At 46.8% G+C, this 17,799-nt stretch overlaps 1 protein-coding gene across 1 annotated transcript in view; it reads left to right on the top strand.

Annotated features, from left to right (window-relative positions):
- Positions 1-17,799, top strand: part of LOC104662045 (succinate dehydrogenase [ubiquinone] flavoprotein subunit, mitochondrial-like) — a 36,223-nt gene that overhangs the window by 2,955 nt on the left and 15,469 nt on the right. Inside the window, 10 exon segments of the mRNA XM_030927130.1 lie at positions 2,201-2,287; positions 3,023-3,184; positions 4,085-4,228; positions 4,546-4,710; positions 6,540-6,688; positions 9,154-9,174; positions 9,176-9,267; positions 11,759-11,927; positions 13,012-13,207; positions 14,516-14,687. Coding sequence (XP_030782990.1) covers positions 2,201-2,287; positions 3,023-3,184; positions 4,085-4,228; positions 4,546-4,710; positions 6,540-6,688; positions 9,154-9,174; positions 9,176-9,267; positions 11,759-11,927; positions 13,012-13,207; positions 14,516-14,687 — 1,357 coding nt within the window.

Here is a 17,799-nt window from a genome sequence, read left to right as displayed (position 1 = left end):
TTAGCGGATGTGCAGGTTGTGCAGGTGCATTTTTATCAGTTTTAAACTTCCTGCCTGGAGAGGGGATTTAGTTCACTTAAACTACCCTACTTCCACTTCTTCCTGATACGGTCATGCGTGTTTAGGTTCTTCGCTGGCTGCTTCTGTGATTGTATGGGTTGTACATGCAGATTAGTTTCTTGCTCATGATTTATAGTTGCATTTGATTAGATGAGGACCCCTTACTTTGGTAGATTTCGGGATTAATGTCTCTGCACTTCTTTCTTTTCCCCCTCCACCTCGTAATTCAGTCATCTGAAATTCTATATTGTTAAGCAAGGTCTAATATTCCTTTATATGTTCCCCATTTTTTTCTTAGAGGAAATGTTTGATAGTTTCTCCTAAAAAAATTAATAATTGGCACACAAGACTAGTCTTGTGATAAAACTAGTTTTCAGTTTTATCTAAAGACTGAAATTGGCTTAAAGTTGGGCTTTCAAATTCAAAACTGCCACAGATTAGATTTAGACACAGAGGGTGAGTGTCCTTGTCCCCAGGGGTTTGGCATGATAATTTGTTCACAGTTGTGTTATGGGAGCTGCCCCTTTTAAGCTGGCTCTGTGTGTGTGGGGAGGGGGCGGGGGGGCTGGGCAGTGGGTATTCCACGTCAGCATCCTGGAAAGAACAAATAAACATTTAGTGATCTCACTGTTTCTACTTACATTTGGTGTAATACACTGTTGTTATTGGTGCTGTTACCTGTGTTAATAGGGCAGTTTACAAAAGTTTCAAGAACATTTGTATTAAAATTATTTCAAAGACTTCTTTCTTAAAATATGATTTTACCACGTCAAAAATTATGTTAAGGTAGAAGAATATTTGTTCTTTCTCGTTCGTTTTCTGAGAAAAGAAAAAACAAACTGAATTAGCTTATGTCAATGAAAACAGAGACTAGAAATTGGAGAAATGGAGAATAATTTTTTATTCCACATAATAAGTAATTTCTGAATTGCAGATATTTCTAAATACTCAAAGACATCTCTCACATCCCCTCTTCTGATTGCTGAGTGTATTTATTTCCTAAAGCTTTTTTTCTTTTTTTTTTTTTTTTTTTTTTTTGGAGACATTGTCTCGCTCTGTCGCCCAGACTGGAGTGCAGTGGCAGAGTCTAGGCTCACTGCAACCTCTGCCTCCTGGGTTCAAGTGATTCTCCTGCCTCACCCTCCCAAGTAGCTGGGATTACAGCTGCCATGCCTGGCTAATTTTTAGTACAGATGGGGTTTCGCCATGTTGGCAGACTGGTCTTGAACTCCTGACTTCAGGTGATCCACGCACCTTGGCCTCCCAAAATGCTGGGATTACAGGCAGGAGCCACCATGCCCAGCCCCTAAAACTATTCTTTATGATATTTCTGAGACTATTCAGTGGTCTTCTAAAATGCACCCAGCAGAATGGAAAAATGTATCCTCTAAATGACTGGCCAACCTTAGCATATGGACAGTGTCACCTCTTACACACAGCCACTAAAAACTAAACACTAAAACCAGTTTTCTTGGGTAAAGTTTTCTAAGATGGAAAATTTAGGCAGCAAGATGTGTCAAATTGTAGACATTGGCCAGGAGCAGCCAGGCAGGGGAGAGTGTGCATCCAACATCCTCCTGTGTGATGAAGGGATGACACCTCGTCCCTCTGGGCTGTCAGCTTTTACTGCTCCAGAATACAGATCTCCTGATTCAGTGTCCAGTGCCTTTTGAACTGACCGCAAGCCCTCATGGACGATTGGAACTGTAATGTGGAAAGGGCTATGATGGAGCCAATTAAAATGCTTCATTATTTGCAAAATACCACATACAGTAATACAATATAGATGTCTTCCCCTTCTCCACTAAGTAGCATAAATTAAGATTTTACAGAGGAAGTGTGCCTTTTTCATGTCGTATCTGAGTCAGTGAGTATCCTGTTTGGAAACAGGCTTCATCCTGGTTTTCTAGAGTGCCGAGTCGGGGTGGAAAGGACGACCGGGGGCTCAGTCCTTCCTCGCCCCTTGGGCTGCCCTTCAGGGTTAAGTAGAGAGGCTCAGCTGAGCTCCCTGGATGCACAGGAGCACCTGGGTACATAAGAAGGGGACCAGTTTGCAAGGGGAAGTTTAAATTACTGTCCCCCATAGCATCTGTTCCTTCAGGACGCTAACCCTCTGCATCTGCGTCTTCTGTGTCACCAGTGGCCAACAGTGTTGCAAACAGGAACCCGAGGTTTTCACTTCACTGTTGATGGGAACAAGAGGGCATCTGCTAAAGTTTCAGATTCCGTAAGTTCATGCTTTTTGTTCCATTATAAATGATTTTTTTGGCTTGGGGGTAAGGATCTATACGAGTTTGTTTTCATATGAGTCGTAGACATAAGAGAAAAATCTCTCATAGGTGTCCAATGCATGCTGAAATTATTTTCAGTGTTGTAATAATCAATTGCAAGTACAAACACAAACATAGATGTTAGCATTTTTACTTATATTTCTTATGTATCTATAAACTAGATTTAAATTTAGATCAAGTAAAGTAATAAATTAAAATAAAATGAACAGTATCTGCTGTGATAGATGATAAAATTCCTACTGAAATTAGGACCGTGGGCCCACTCGGGTGTGGGTTCCTTGGTATTTAGTATGCCTGTTCTCTCTCTGTTGGAAAACTGAAACTTGCTGAGAAGTTCTTTTCTCATAAGCTCACAGTAGCGACTGAATACTCCTTAGCACCTTCTCAGCCATAAGCACAGGCATGGCCCTGAAGTAGAGTTGTAGTCCTCAGTCTGATCCCATGGGACAGACCCTCTACCATTCATAGAATCTGATTGTCAGTCCCTTCTCCAAATACGAATGTGCCCACCTCTCCCCGCACTGTTCAGGGCTCACCCCCGGGACAGGATGGAGGCCCTGTGTGCCTAGCAGTTGGTCCTTCTGTCTTTGTCAAGCTCCTTCACTCTAACAAGAGTCTTCGTGTTTGGCGTAGTGGAGCACGTGATTGACAGGTGAATTTTTCTTTTCCAGATTTCTGCTCAGTATCCAGTAGTGGATCATGAATTTGATGCAGTGGTGGTAGGCGCTGGAGGGGCAGGCTTGCGAGCTGCATTTGGCCTTTCTGAGGCAGGGTTTAATACAGCATGTGTTACAAAGCTGTTTCCTATCAGGTCACACACTGTTGCAGTGCAGGTAAGAGAAAGGTGCCCCACTGTGCTCCCACTCTGTGCAGGTCCCGCATAGCCTTGCGCTTTCTACCTGGGCAGCCTCCTGCCTCCTCCCCATGCTCCAGCCACATGGCCTCTTGCTGTGCCTTGCTCACTCAGCTCACCCTCTCAGCGATCTTTCCCTGGAGCCTGTTCCCTGGAGACTTGGAAGGGCTGGAGCCTTGTTGTCACTCCTAGTTGGGACTCCAGTCACACTTGGGTTTTCTTTGACCATCTCGCCTACTTTCCTCCCCACCCACCCCCACCGCCCCAACACCTTAAGAAAAGGAGATCATCTAAAGAGGAGGAATCAGAATTTAGGGTGGGGAAGGAAAGGGCAAGGGCTTTATTTGTCCCTGTGCTGCTGTCTTCTGGGACTCTCTGAGGAGTAAGACGGTGGTGGGCACACACAGCCAGAGGAAGTAGGGGTACAGGGGAGTGCGACTCTGAGTGTGGAGCTTATTACTTGGCAGGAAGCACTTCTGGTCTTTAACACATGCCCGTAAATGCCATTGGGAAGATTTGTTAATACCATTATCTGGAAAGATTTGCTGAGTACCTTTTCTGTGCCAGATATGTTAGGTAATAAGCATATTACAGGTAGCTTTTCCCTCACGGCTCCAGTCCGCCCTTCCTGGAGCTCCCTCTGTCTCCACCACACAGATGAGGAGACGGAGGCTAAGGGATTGAATCACTGGGCGAGCTGGGGAGGGTTGTGACCCGGAATCTGTCGGGCCTCGCTGCTCCTCCGCTGAGGTCAGCTCTCGCTGGGAGTCACCGCGTGAGGAGTTGGCTTTCTCTGGATCCCCCAGTGGGTGGATTTGGGCCTGGAAGACAAAGCTGGGGCTCCTGTGTGTGGCTTGTAAGGAGTGGTTGGTGTTTCCAGGGAGGAATCAACGCTGCTCTGGGGAACATGGAGGAGGACAACTGGAGGTGGCATTTCTACGACACCGTGAAGGGCTCCAACTGGCTGGGGGACCAGGATGCCATCCACTACATGACAGAGCAGGCTCCCGCCGCCGTGGTTGAGGTGATGGGCGGGAGGCTCTGGGCTCCCTCGTGGTCTGTTTCTAGTCAAAAAGAGTCCTGGAAAGGATGTAAGCAATTGAGGCAGATGTGGCCGGCCGAAAGAATGGTGATGAGCAAAGCCCACAAGAGGAGTCTTTTTCCGTCACGAACTATGCATTACACGTAACAAGAAGACTTCTCTTTGATGTGTTGACATTTTCATAAAATAGGTTCCTTTGGGTTTGCAGATTTGTGTTAAAGTTGTTCAGTGTAGATGAGCTATGAATATCTTGACTCCTTTAAGGCAATAAGGTTTTTGTTTGTTTTTATCTTCCACAGCTGGAAAATTACGGCATGCCGTTCAGCAGAACTGAAGATGGGAAGATTTATCAGCGTGCATTTGGTGGACAGAGCCTCAAATTTGGAAAGGGCGGGCAGGCCCATCGGTGCTGCTGTGTGGCTGATCGGACCGGCCACTCACTATTGCACACCTTATATGGAAGGGTAGGGCCACCCCCGGTCCACTGAGACAGGACATGTAGTGCTGGGGCTTAAGGTGACAGCGGGGAATGGGTTAGCGTGCCCAGTGAGTCCGCCAGAGATTATGTAAAAAGCAGCAGAGAACAGCGGCGTAGGACACATGCAGCGACTGTTGCTGTGAAAGGACCAGGCATGTGCTCTGAGAAGCTGCCCCTAAGGCAATATGTTATTTCTTGTGTCCATTTTGGAAAGGTGAACTGATAATCTTATATACCAGGTTTTTAACTTGGGGTATGTGATACTCAACATGTCAGAACCGAGCAAGCAGGCCAGGCACAGTGGCTCACATCTGTAATCCCAGCACTTTAGGAGGCCAAGGCAGGAGGATCACTTGAGACCAGAGGTTTGAGACCAGTCTGGACAACATAGCGAGACCCTGTCTCTACAAAAAGTTGACAGATCAGCTGGGCATGGTGGTACATGCTTGTAATCCCAGTTACTCAGGAGGCTGAGGCAGGAGGATCACTTGAGACCAGGATCACTTGAGACAGTGAGCCATGTTCATACCACTGCATTCCAGCCTGGGCAACAGGAGACCTGTCTCAAAAAAAGAGAAAAGTATTTTAAGGCTGTTTTACCACCTCTGAGTTCCTGAATGGGTTGGTTTTGTTTGTTTTGTTTTGTTTTGCTTTGTTTTTGAGATGGAGTGTCACTCTTGTCACGCAGGCTGGAGTGCAATGGCGCAATCTCTGCTCACTGCAACCTCAGCCACCTGGGTTCAAGCGATTCTCCTGCCTCAGCCTCCTGAGTAGCTGGGACTATAAGTGCACGCCGCCATGCCTGGCTAATTTTTTGTATTTCAGTAGAGACAAGGTTTCCCATGTTGCCCAGGCTGGTCCCGAACTCCTGAGCTCAGGCAGTCCACCCGCCTCAGCTTCCCAAAGTGCTGGGATTAGAGGCGTGAGCCACCACACCTGGCCATGGATTGTTTTAATATTAATTGTTATCACTGGACAAAGACTTGAGGTGACAATAGTTACTGAGTAATCAGGGTCAACTTTGGCGTGGCCAAATAATATTCTGAACGGTATCGATTCAGAGTATTCAACATTCTGAACTTTGTTGTTTTCTGATGAATGGGGACAGACCATTAATTTGCAAGTTGTTAGAACACCCGTGCTTTCTCTGTGGCTGAGTGCAGGGATGAGTGTGTGGTAGGAGGAGAAAGCAGCTCCGTCCGGAGCAGGAGTTGTCATGTGGGGAACTGGCCCAGGCTTACGAGGGCACCTCGCACCGGCTGAGGGAATAGCAGGTCCAGGCGGGCAGTGCTGTCCAGTGCCTACCTTTCTGCAGTGCTGGAATCTGCTTGTCTGCAACCATCCGCATTGGGAGCTGCCAGCCACATGTGGCTGTTGCTAATGTGGCAGGTGTAGCTGAAGAGCTGAATGTTTGATTTATTTTAATTAATTAAGTGGTTGTGTGTTGCCAGCAGCTCCCACCTGGGCTGTGACCCCATGGTCTGTGGACCTCACTATGGCACCAAACTCTGAGCGGTGCTGCCTGTGGCCACCAGACAGTGTGGAGTGCCTCTTCGGGTTGTGTAGAAATAGGAAATGTGTCACCAAAATAGGAGCTGTTGCTGCTGCGTTCTCTAGTGCACCTGCCTTGTTTGTGCTGCTCGGTGTGGAATGCCTCTCGGGCTCTGACAGTGTCCTTGACTCTGTTGCTGATCTCCTTGGATTTACCTGGTCCATTTGGATCAGGTTCCTTCATCTATTCACACGAGCAAATACCACCTTAAAACCTTAAAGGTTGGCTTAACACTTCCTGCCCTTTTTTTCCCTTTCTTTTAGTCTCTGCGATATGATACCAGCTATTTTGTGGAGTATTTTGCCTTGGATCTCCTGATGGAGAACGGGGAGTGCCATGGTGTCATCGCACTGTGCATAGAGGACGGGTCCATCCATCGCATAAGAGCAAAGAACACTGTTGTTGCCACAGGGTAGGACTCTAATTTCTACTTTATTTCATTTATAAAAATGAATAACTTTCATTTAGAGTTTCTTTGTTTTAATGAAAATAAAGGTATTGTAGAATAACGGTTCAGACATAGGCCTTGATATAACCTTGTGAGGGTGATGGCCTCTCCCAGCCGTGGTTCCTCACCTGTAAAGGGTAAGGACGGGAGCACCTGCCTCAGGCGGTGAGAAAGCATGGCCCTCAGTAGACCGGAGTGGCTGCCATCAGGTTCACAGCTTACCTGTCCCGATTTTAGATGAGGAAACTGCGGCCCAAAGAGTCCCATGGGGTTTTTTGGCAAAATCCCTCTTGTTTTAGTGGGTACTGTGTTAATACTGATTCCTGGGATGGGTAAGTCCTTCTTCTCCACATAATGAAAATAAGTAACTTTAATTTTATACACTGTCAGTTACTTTAACCATTTTCAAAGTTAAAAAGTGTCAATATGGCCAAGGAAGAAATCAACAAAACTACAGGTTGGGAAAAAATGTTTTCCAAACCTTGTATCTAATAATATCTTAGTATCTAAAATAGAAAAAAAAAAAAAAAAAAACAACCTACTAAACCCTACTAAAAAACAACTCTACTAAAAATGGGCAAAGGACTTGAATAGATATTTTTCCAGAGGAGACAAACAAATGGCCAATTGATGTATGAAAAAATGCTCAACATCACTAAGCACCAAAGCAATAAAAATTAAAAACCCCACTCTGGAGGTTCCTCAAAATTCACAGGACTACCATGTGCTCCAGCAACCCCATTTCTGGGTGTATATCCAAAGGGCATGAAATCAGAAGCTCAAAGAGACACTTGGACCCCCATGTTCATTGCAGCGTTGTTCACAGTACCCAAGATATGGAAACAACCTAAATATGTGTTGGTGTTTAATGAAAATGTGGTGTGTATACACAACTGAATATTACTCAGCTGTGAAAACGAAGGGAATCCTGCCATTTGTGACAGCATGGATGAACCCAAAGTCATTATGTTAAGTGAAACAAGCCAGGCACAGAATGACAGATACTGCATGTCACTTATACGTGGAATCTAAAAAAGTCAAAACTCATGGAAACAGAGTAGGACAGTGGTTGCCAGGGGCTGGGGGAATGCAGACTGCGGCGATGCTGATGAAAGGTGTGACTTCCCGTTACCAGGTGAGGTTCAGAAAGTCTAATATACAACATGGTGGCTATAGTGAATATTATACAGCACGGTGGCTAGAGTTAACATACAGCATGGTGGCTATAGTGAATTATACAGCACGGTGGCTATAGTGAATATTATACAGCACTGTGGCTATAGTGAATATTATACAGCACGGTGGCTAGAGTTAACATACAGCATGGTGGCTATAGTGAATATTATACAGCACGGTGGCTATAGTGACTATTATACACCACGGTGGCTATAGTGAATATTATACAGCACGGTGGCTACAGTTAACATTATACAGCACTGTGGCTATAGTGAATATACAGCATGGTGGCTAGAGTTAACATTATACAGCACGGTGGCTATAGTGAATATTATACAGCACGGTGGCTAGAGTTAACATTATACAACGTGGGGGCTATAGTTAATATTATACGACACGGTGGCTAGAGTTAATATTATAACTTGAAATTTGCTAACAGAGTAGACCTTAAGCATCTGTATCTCCAAAAAAACCGTAGTTGTATGAAGTGATGGATGTGTATTAACTTGATTGTGTCATCAGTTCACAAAATATATCAAATCATCACATTGTACACCTTAAATATATACACTTTTGTTTTTTTTAATTCATCAATCATGCCTCAGTAAATCTGGGGGAAAAAAGCAAAATCCATAAAAATTTTAAAATTGTCATTATAAAAGTAGTATATGCTTGTTGGGGAAATCTTTTGAACAGCACAAAGTTAAATACAAATAGGGCCAGGCACGCAGTGGCTCATGCCTGTAATCCCAGCACTTTGGGAGGCCGAAGTGCGAGGATCACTTGAGGTCAGGAGTTCAAGACCAGCCTGGCCAACATGGCGAAACCCCATCTCTACTAAAAATACAAAAATTAACTGGGCATGGTGGTGCACACCTGTAATCCCAGCTACCCGGGAGGCTGAGACGGAAGAGTCACTTGAACCTGGGAGCCGGAGGTTGCCGTGAGCTGAGATCGTGCCACTGTACTCCAGCCTGGGCGACAGAGTTAGACCCTATCTCAAAATAAATAAATAAAATACAAATGGAAGTCCCTTCTCCGATCCCAGGCTTCTATCCTACCTGCATAGGGTAGCAGCTCCACTGGCATGGCCACCAGTGATGTGTGTGGGGTGTGCGTGAGTAGAGGGTTGTGTGCACACAGACAGCACTGAGAAGACAGTGCCCGGGGGCTGCTGTGTCCGTTCTGTGATCTCACCAGACAGGAGGTCCGGACGTGGGCCGCTGTCAGTCACTGCTGTCTGTTGTTTCCAGAGGTTACGGGTGTACCTACTTCTGCCCACACCAGCACCGGCGACGGCACGGCCATGATCACCAGGGCAGGCCTTCCTTGCCAGGACCTAGAGTTTGTTCAGTTCCACCCCACAGGTAGGGCAGGACACCTTGCCCGGCAGGCGTTCAGCTCACATGTGTCTTGTAAGCTGTACTTGTAAGTTGTAAGCAACTACTCATTGCTCCTCCATAGTTTTACATAGTAACGTGGTTTTGAAGATCAGCTTTTTCAGCTCTCAGGTCCTAACTTCAATGTCATTTCCTTAAGGAGACTTTTCCCACACTCTTCTTCCCCTAAGGCAGTTTGGGCCAGCATCTTATGCATTTCTCAAGAGCCCTAAACCCTGCCTTGGTGATGCTTATGCCAGCAGTAAAGCAGGGATTGAGGCCAGGCGCGGTGGCTCACACCTGTAATCCCAGCACTTTGGGAGGCCAAGGTGGCCGGATCACCTGAGGTCAGGAGTTCGAGACCAGCCCGACCAACATGGTGAAACCTCATCTCTACTGAAAATACAAAAATCAGCATGGCGTGGTGGCATGTACCTGTAATCCCAGCTACTTGGGAGGCTGAGGTGGGAGGAATGTTTCAACCTGGGAGGCAGAGGTTGCAGTGAGCCGAGATCGCACCACTGCACTCCAGCCTGGGCAACAGAGTAGACTCTGTCTCAAAAAAAAAGGTAAAGCAGGGATTGTTCAGTGTCCCTCTTCGCAACGAGGTCGTCAGCTCCTCGGGCAGGCAGGTCTTCTCGTTAGCTGGGTGGCCCAGGCCCAGCACGCGGTAGGGTCTCCATCAGGGTTTACCGAGTGAGCATTCTGAGAGCTGGGACAATGCCGTGGAACCCAGAAGCAGCACAGGCAGATTTCGGCTTTGTAGGAGAACATGGAGCTCCCGCGATGATGGGATGTAAAGTCAGGGCACAGCCGTGACAGAACCGCATGTGACGTTCGGACATTGGGGCTCAGCCCACACGACCACTGAGGGAGCTTGTTGTGGGGAAGATGCGCTCATCTCGGGGACGTCTGACGGTTGAGCTTGTGAATGTGCAATTTGGAGACATTAACACAGAAATGACAGTTGAAGTCTTGAGTTTGGGGGAGGTTCTTCAGAATGAGTCAGAGAGAGACACACACATCTGCCTCTTGTTTGAGGTGACTCGTCCTGGACTTCTCTGAGTTGCTTTTCTGACCTGTGGACGATGGAGACCCCTGAAGTGGTGCTGAAGAACCAGACGTGTGCCTTCTCTTTCTCTGTCAGTGTCAGCTTTCTGATCCCTGGAAGGGATGAAAATAAGAAATGAATTTGTTGTAGGTTTTTGTTTTTAATTTGTTTAGTGATGAGGTCTTGCTCTGTTGCCCAGGCTGGAGTGCAGTGGAGCAGTCTTGGCTCACTGCAGCCTTTGTCTCCCGGGCTCAAAGGCTCCTTCCACCGAAGCCTCCCAAACGGCTGGGACTACAGGCATGCGTTACCATGCCCAGCTAATTTTTGAGGGTGGTTTTGTTTTTGGTAGAGATGGAGTGTCACCGTTTTGCCCAGGCTGGTCTCAAACTCCAGGGCTTAGGCAATCTTCCTGCCTCGGCCCTTCAGAGTGCTGGGATTATAGCCATGAGCCACTGCACCTGGTCTGTTGTATTTTTTATTACTTTTTTTAATCAATAAAATGTCACTGAGCCCCTGAATTCCCTCTGTAATTTGTTTAGAGCTCCACTTCTCATGCTTTGTCTTCAATATGTGAGAAGTAATCCACAGAAAAAAGAGCATTGAAACTTAGAAAATCAAAAGACAGGTGAGATGCAAGAAGCACATTCTCGTTTTAAAAGCAAGATTGCCCTTTTTGTGTACTAATAAAAATTGTAGCTTTTGAAATACGTTTAGTTTTGGGTTTTTGATCTCCTTTGTTAAAATTCGAGAGCTAGGCATGCCCTGTTTCTCATCGCACTGAGGAGTCACAGAGCCACTGTTTGGAGCACAGACCGCCAGACTGCCCAGGTTTGGGTTTGAGCTGTGTCCTCAATTGCATGACTGGATGTTACCAAGCGTTAATTTGCTGTCCCTGAGAAAGGGGGTAGTACGACCTGGAGTTGTTTTAAGACTTAAATGAGTTAACATGTGGAAAGCAGCTAGAACTGCCCCTAGCAAGTGCAGTGTGAATATTAACTAAAATAATCATTATTACTGTCCTTGCCACTGTTTGAGTAATTTAGATATGAATTCTCCAAGCTGGTATCCTTAACTAGTCACCACAGTATCATAGTACCAAAGAATGTTCAAAAATTAAAACAAAATTTGAGGCATCCAGTGTACACTGGGCTGTATTCAGAGTATCGGCCAGAGGTCTGTGGGCTGGCCTTTCTCCTCGCTGGGGACACTGCTCTGCCCCAACCTCTGCTGCAGCTGTCAGCCTCGTCAGTGCTTTTTGTTATCCAGACTTTCTACTGTATCTTAACTGTTCTTTCTGTTCAGTTTTGCATATAATGCCTTCTGCATATCTTCTTCCTCTCTCCCCCCAAAAATATCTTGATAAAAATAATGCATTTGAAATAGAGTCCTAGCAATTGTTAGGTTATAAATGTTTGGGTTTTTTTGCAGCCATATATGGTGCCGGTTGTCTCATTACGGAAGGATGTCGTGGAGAGGGAGGCATTCTCATTAACAGTCAAGGCGAAAGGTTTATGGAGCGATACGCCCCTGTGGCGAGGGACCTGGCGTCTAGAGACGTGGTGTCTCGGTCGATGACTCTGGAGATCCGCGAAGGAAGGTCCGTGTGATTTGCCACCAGCATTGTCTGAGCGGGACCATGGGCTGGGGTTGCTTCTGTTGAGTTCCAGCACCGCTCGCCCTCACCTTCGTGTGCAGGCCCACGTGCACAGCCACCTCTCTCAGCTGCTGACAGGGGTCTGTTAGTCTGTGGTATTTTCTTAAAGAAGACCTACATTTTGAAAATTTTAGCCAGTTTCTTTCTCAGATCTGTGGAACAGAGTTTCTCTTAGTGTGGGTGAGTATGTGACAGAGTGCGGGGGAGAGAGACGCACACGCAACCTGAAGTCGGCACGTGAGCCTTGGGTGTCGCGTCTGATGCCCACAGGTGTTTTTCGGCAGGTTTTCAAAGGGTGTGGGTTACTTGGCTTTCAGTAAAACAGTTTGCAGCTCTTTCATTCCTGACCCTGTTCTTGAATGTAATATCTGCTGGTATGGCCTTTGTGTGGTTTTAGCCAACTATGTATTGAAAGTAAAATTGCATCCTTACAAATATGCAGACTTTTTTTCCTTGTCATTGTTCCCTAAACAACACAGTGTAACAACTATTTACGTAGCATTTACATTGTATTAGGTACTATGAGTAATCCTGGAGGTGTTGTAAAGCTTAAATGTAAAACTTTAAATGAGGATGATTTAAAGTATAGAGGAGGATGTGCATAGGTTATATGCAAATACTCTCCCATTTTGTATTAGGGACTTGAGCATCCACGGATTTTGGTATCCATGGGGGTCCTGGACCCAACCTGCCACGGATACGCAGGGACAACTGTGTTTGGCATGGAGCCCTTTCTAATGCGCTTACCAAGGACAGCCGCAGCAGGCTGTGATCCCTGAGACGAGTGTGGGTTCAGGTAGGTCAGTTTTTGTTCTGGGTCTCAGCTGTGTCCCAGCACCTAGGATTATCCCTGGCACACAGTAGATGCTTAGAAAAGATTTGATGAGAGGGCAACCATAAATGAGGGGAAATTTTCCTCAGTATCAAAACATGTTGAAACTCACAGGCTTCCAAGATGACGTATTCTGAGGTCTCCTGCCGTTGCCGTTCTCTGCCTTATGTGATGGTGTTCATTCTGTCTTCCCAGAGGCTGTGGCCCTGAGAAAGATCACGTCTACCTGCAGCTGCACCACCTGCCTCCAGAGCAGCTGGCCACGCGCCTGCCCGGCATTTCAGAGACCGCCATGATCTTCGCTGGTGTGGACGTCACGAAGGAGCCGATCCCTGTCCTCCCCACCGTGCATTATAACATGGGCGGCATTCCCACCAACTACAAGGGGCAGGTGATGGTGCTGGCTCCCCTCCCACAGCTGGAAAGAAGGCTGGGACAATGGGGCCCACCTCGCAGTTGTCTCTTTAGATCTTAGAGGAAAAGACAGATGTTTTCTTAAGAAAGTACTGTCTTGTTTTCTAGATTGCACTTTAAATTTCTATTACTGGAGGATGGAGGGGGCTTAATAATTTATTCCTCCTTAGTAAATTGTCATAGATGCATCATTTGCAGCTTTTTCCATTTTATAATTACTTTCCTATATGATCTCGTGTTATTTCTAACGATCTTGTACATCGAGGGATCTTTCTAATTCCTACCTTTGAGTGGTTTGCGATTCACACAGAGCTTGTTGGTCACTTAGGCTCCTTGTTGGGCAAGGTGGGCGGCAGCTGTTACTTTCCTGCGTAGATGAAGAGGTGAACAGGGGTAGAAGAGCCTGGAACATCAGTGTCCCCTGCTGATGTTCCTCCACCTGCCGTGCTCCCGGGTCTGAGCCGGAGCGCAGGTGGTGAGGGCCTCGGGAACATGGGACACGGGGACAGTCGCAGATGCTGACATTGGGGGTCCTCTGCAGGTGGTGAGGGCCTCGGGAACGTGGGACACGGGGACAGTCGCAGATGCTGACATTGGGGGTCCTCTGCAGGTGGTGGGGGTGTCGGGAACGTGGGACATGGGGACAGTCGCAGGTGCCGACATTGGGGGTCCTCTGACCTACTTGTAACAGCATCAGAGCACAGGTGGTGGGGGCCTCAGGAACGTGGGACCCAGTCGCAAATGCCGACATTGGGGGTCCTCTGATTTACTGGTCACAGCAGGTGCTCAGGGCAAGGGAAACGGGGATACATTCGGAAGCTTCCCTCTGAAGAAGAGGAGCTATGGTCCTTACCTCCCTCTGAGATACGGTCTTTCCTTCCCTCTTTTTTTCTTGGAGATTCAGTCTTGCTCTGTCGCTTAAGCTGGAGCACAATGGTGCGATCTTGGCTCACTGCAACCTCCGCCTCCCAGGTTCAAGCGATTCTTCTGCCTCAGCCTCCCGAGTAGCTGGGATTATAGGCACCCGCCATCATGCCTGTCTAATGTTTGTATTTTTAGTTGAGACGGGGTTTCACCATGTTAGCCAGGCAGGTCTTGAACCCCTGACCTCAGGTGATCCACCCGCCTCAACCTCCCAAAGTGCTGGGATTACAGGCGTAAACCACCGCGCCTGGCCTACTTCCCTCTCTTTCTCTGGTCTGCAGCACAGACACCCTGTTGCGGGAGGTGGCCTGGTGGAGGTACGGGCACCTTGACATTTCACCTGAAATCTTCCTTTCCACAGGTCCTGAGGCACGTGAATGGCCAGGATCAGATTGTGCCCGGGCTGTACGCCTGTGGGGAGGCCGCCTGTGCCTCGGTACATGGTGCCAACCGGCTCGGGGCAAACTCCCTCTTGGACCTGGTTGTCTTTGGTCGGGCATGTGCCCTGAGCATCGAAGAGTCATGCAGGCCTGGTAAGTGTTTTCTTCAGGAGCCAGACTGTTTGAGAAGGCGCAGGAGGTTACAGTCGTTTTTCTTTTTTTTGAGACAGGTCAGCCCAGGCTGGAGTGCTGTGGCACAGTCGTAGCCACCTCAACCTCCCAGGCTCGAGCAGTCCTCAACACCTGGACCTGCAGAGTCCCAAGTAGCTGGGACTACAGATGTGCACCACCACACCTGGCTAATTTTAAAAAGTTTTTTTTTTTTTGTAGAGACAGGGTCTCACAATATTGCCCAGGCTGGTCTTGAACGCCTAGACCCAAACAGTCCTGCCTCAGCTTCCCAAAGTACTGGGATTACAGACATGAGCCACTGCACCCAGCCAGGTCACAAAACCTCAGTTTGTTACTGGAAATTTGCTTAGTGGTCATATAGAGGTAGTCTGGGTTTTTTCCCCTAGAAGTGATTAAACTGAGAAATCCGGAGGTTATATGGTGGTAATGTTGAGACTAGATAGAGGCTGGTTGGGGATCTTAACAGTTAAGGTGACATTTTTGGGGTTTCTTTTTTTAAAAAATTATTTTGCAGTCATGTTCTGCTTAGAAAAACTATTATTAGGAAGTTGTTATTTTTAGGGGAAGTTCATTACATATTACTTGCCTGATAAAAATCACTTATTTGCAATGAAATTTTTTAAATAGTTGGCGTGAACGAATATGTAACTTGGTACTTAGAAAAATACTTTAGGCCATTCTGAAAACAAAGTACAGCTGGCCTCTATTAGAGGAGAGGGGACGACTTACAGTGAACAGGATTCCCACCCTCTACGGACAGATTGGATTTCACTTGCTGGTTTTCTTTTCATGGTAGCATCAAATAATGTGTAGGAGAAGAAATACCATGTGTGGGAGTGTGAGTCTCATGTGCACTAAGAACAGGACAGTTAGTATCGCTCCCACCTCCAGAGATCTTCACGGTGGTTATCCAGGCTCGTGTGCTCAGAACAGTGTGAGGTGGATGAGGCACTGGTGGATGTTTGTGTGGCAAGGATGGTGGGACCCCAGGCCCACATTCTTCCCATTACCTTTCTCTGGTGTTAACTGTTTGGCATCCTTTCTGCTGTGTTTATAGAACAGGTGGTTTTTGTATGGATTCAAGTGAAATAAAAACTAGGACTGCCGTAACTTATAAACATGCCTGCTTTTATATCTGTAGTTAGAAAGGTATGGAGAGTATTAAAAAGGTAGCTTACTTCAGACACTCTGTCTCTGGATCTGACCACAGCTCGAGAGGGCAGCACATGCAGAGCTGGCGTCTTACCCCAAGTCGCTGCTGATCATGGGTGAAGGCGGAGTTCAGGTCCATCGTTCCTGACGCTGCAGGTTGTGCTTGTCTCACTCCATAGCCCTGCACTTTATAGCAGTGAGGACTGATACCACTTCTCTCAGAGCAATGTAGAAATTTTGAGCTTCTCTTTCTTTGAAAATGCAAAAAAGAACATTTTGTAAGAATACCCTGTACTTTACATCTGAGAAACCGCTCACGCATGCCGCACCTCACGCAGAATGCTGTGGAGTCAGACTCAAAAGGCTCCACACCTGTGGTTCCCTTGATACGACATTCTGGAAAAGGCACATCTAGGGAAGAAAAGGGATTGGTGGTTGCCAGAGGCTGTTTCCTGATTGTGCTAATACAGACACAGCTCTGTGTGTGTCAAAATTTGAAAAACCCTATACTAAAAATGATGAGTTTATTTTACTGTATCTTTATGCTTTAATTTTTAAAAATGAAAAGGAAAGAAAAAATACTTGTAGCATCACTACTTCTCCCCCACCCCCCCAAAAAAATACATATGTATGTTTTTAGAGATAGTCTCCCTCTGTCGCCCAGGCTGGAGTGCAGTGGTATGGTCAGGTGCACACCACCACACATGGCTAATTTTTTAAAATGTTTCATAGGGACAGGGTCTCCCTGTGTTGCCCAGGATGGTCTTGAACTCCTGGCCTCAAGTAATCCTCCTGTCTCAGCCTCCCAAAGTGGTTACATGCATCTATACATGTGTTAAAGTTGGTAGAACTGAGGCTGGGTGCAGTGGCTCACGCCTATAATCCCACCACTTTGAGAGGCTGAGGCAGGCAGATTGCTTGAGCTCAGGAGTTCAAGACCAGCTTGGGCAAGGTGGTAAAACCCTGTCTGTACAAAAAATACAAGAATTAGCTGGGCATGGTGGCTCACACCAGTGTAGTCCCAGCTACTTGGGAGGCTGAGGTGGGAGGATTGCTGGAGCCTGGAAGGCGGAGGTTGCAGTGAGCCGAGATCACACCACTGCACTCCAGCCTGAGCAACAGAGGGAGGAGACACTGTCTCAAAAAAAAGAAAAAACAAATTGTGGAACTGTCCACTGAAAGAAAAAAGTCAGTTTTACTGAATGATCAATTTTTAAAGCATTATAATCAAAAGGAAAAGAAATAGCAGCAAGCCTAGAAGCATTTGAGCAGGACCTCAAGAGACCCACACCCTGGTCCCCTGGGGAGGCGGTGGGCCGGGCGGGGCCTGTTTGACTCCTGCATTTCATACCTCCTACCTTCTGCATGTATTACCTGTTGAAGAAAAAATATATAATGTTACTAAAAAAACTTTAAAACTTTTTTGAAGACATCTTAGAAACACAAGAGTTGCAAATCTTGGCTGTGCACAGTGGCTCACACATGTGATCCCAGCACTTTGGGAGGCCGAGGCAGGTGGCTCAGCTGAGGTCAGGAGTTTGAGACCAGCCTGGCCAACATGGTAAAACCCCATCTCTACTGAAAATACAAAAATTAGCCAGGTATGGTGGCATACTCCTGTAGTCCCAGCTACTCCGGAGGCTGAGGCAGGAGGATTGCTTGAACCAGGAGGTGGAGTTTGCAGTGAGCCGAGATGGTGCCAGTACACTCCAGCCTGGGCTACAGAGCAAAATTCCATCTCAAAAAAAAAAAAAAAATTGCAAATCTTGAAGTGTAGGTGAGAGCACACAAGAGTCCGAATCAGCAGGTGACTTTCAAGCACACAGCAGCCACCTTCCTTCCCCTGATGCAAAGGACAGTGGGGTGGCCGGCCCCTTGAGACCACCATCTGGAAGGTGTCCTTTTTTTCCCCTTATATACA

The sequence above is a fragment of the Rhinopithecus roxellana genome, chromosome 3, assembly GCF_007565055.1.
Source record: "Rhinopithecus roxellana isolate Shanxi Qingling chromosome 3, ASM756505v1, whole genome shotgun sequence".
NCBI classification, from domain to species: domain Eukaryota; kingdom Metazoa; phylum Chordata; class Mammalia; order Primates; family Cercopithecidae; genus Rhinopithecus; species Rhinopithecus roxellana.
The sequence above is the reverse complement of the archived record's forward strand: the minus strand, read 5'-3'. Positions and strand labels throughout refer to the sequence as shown.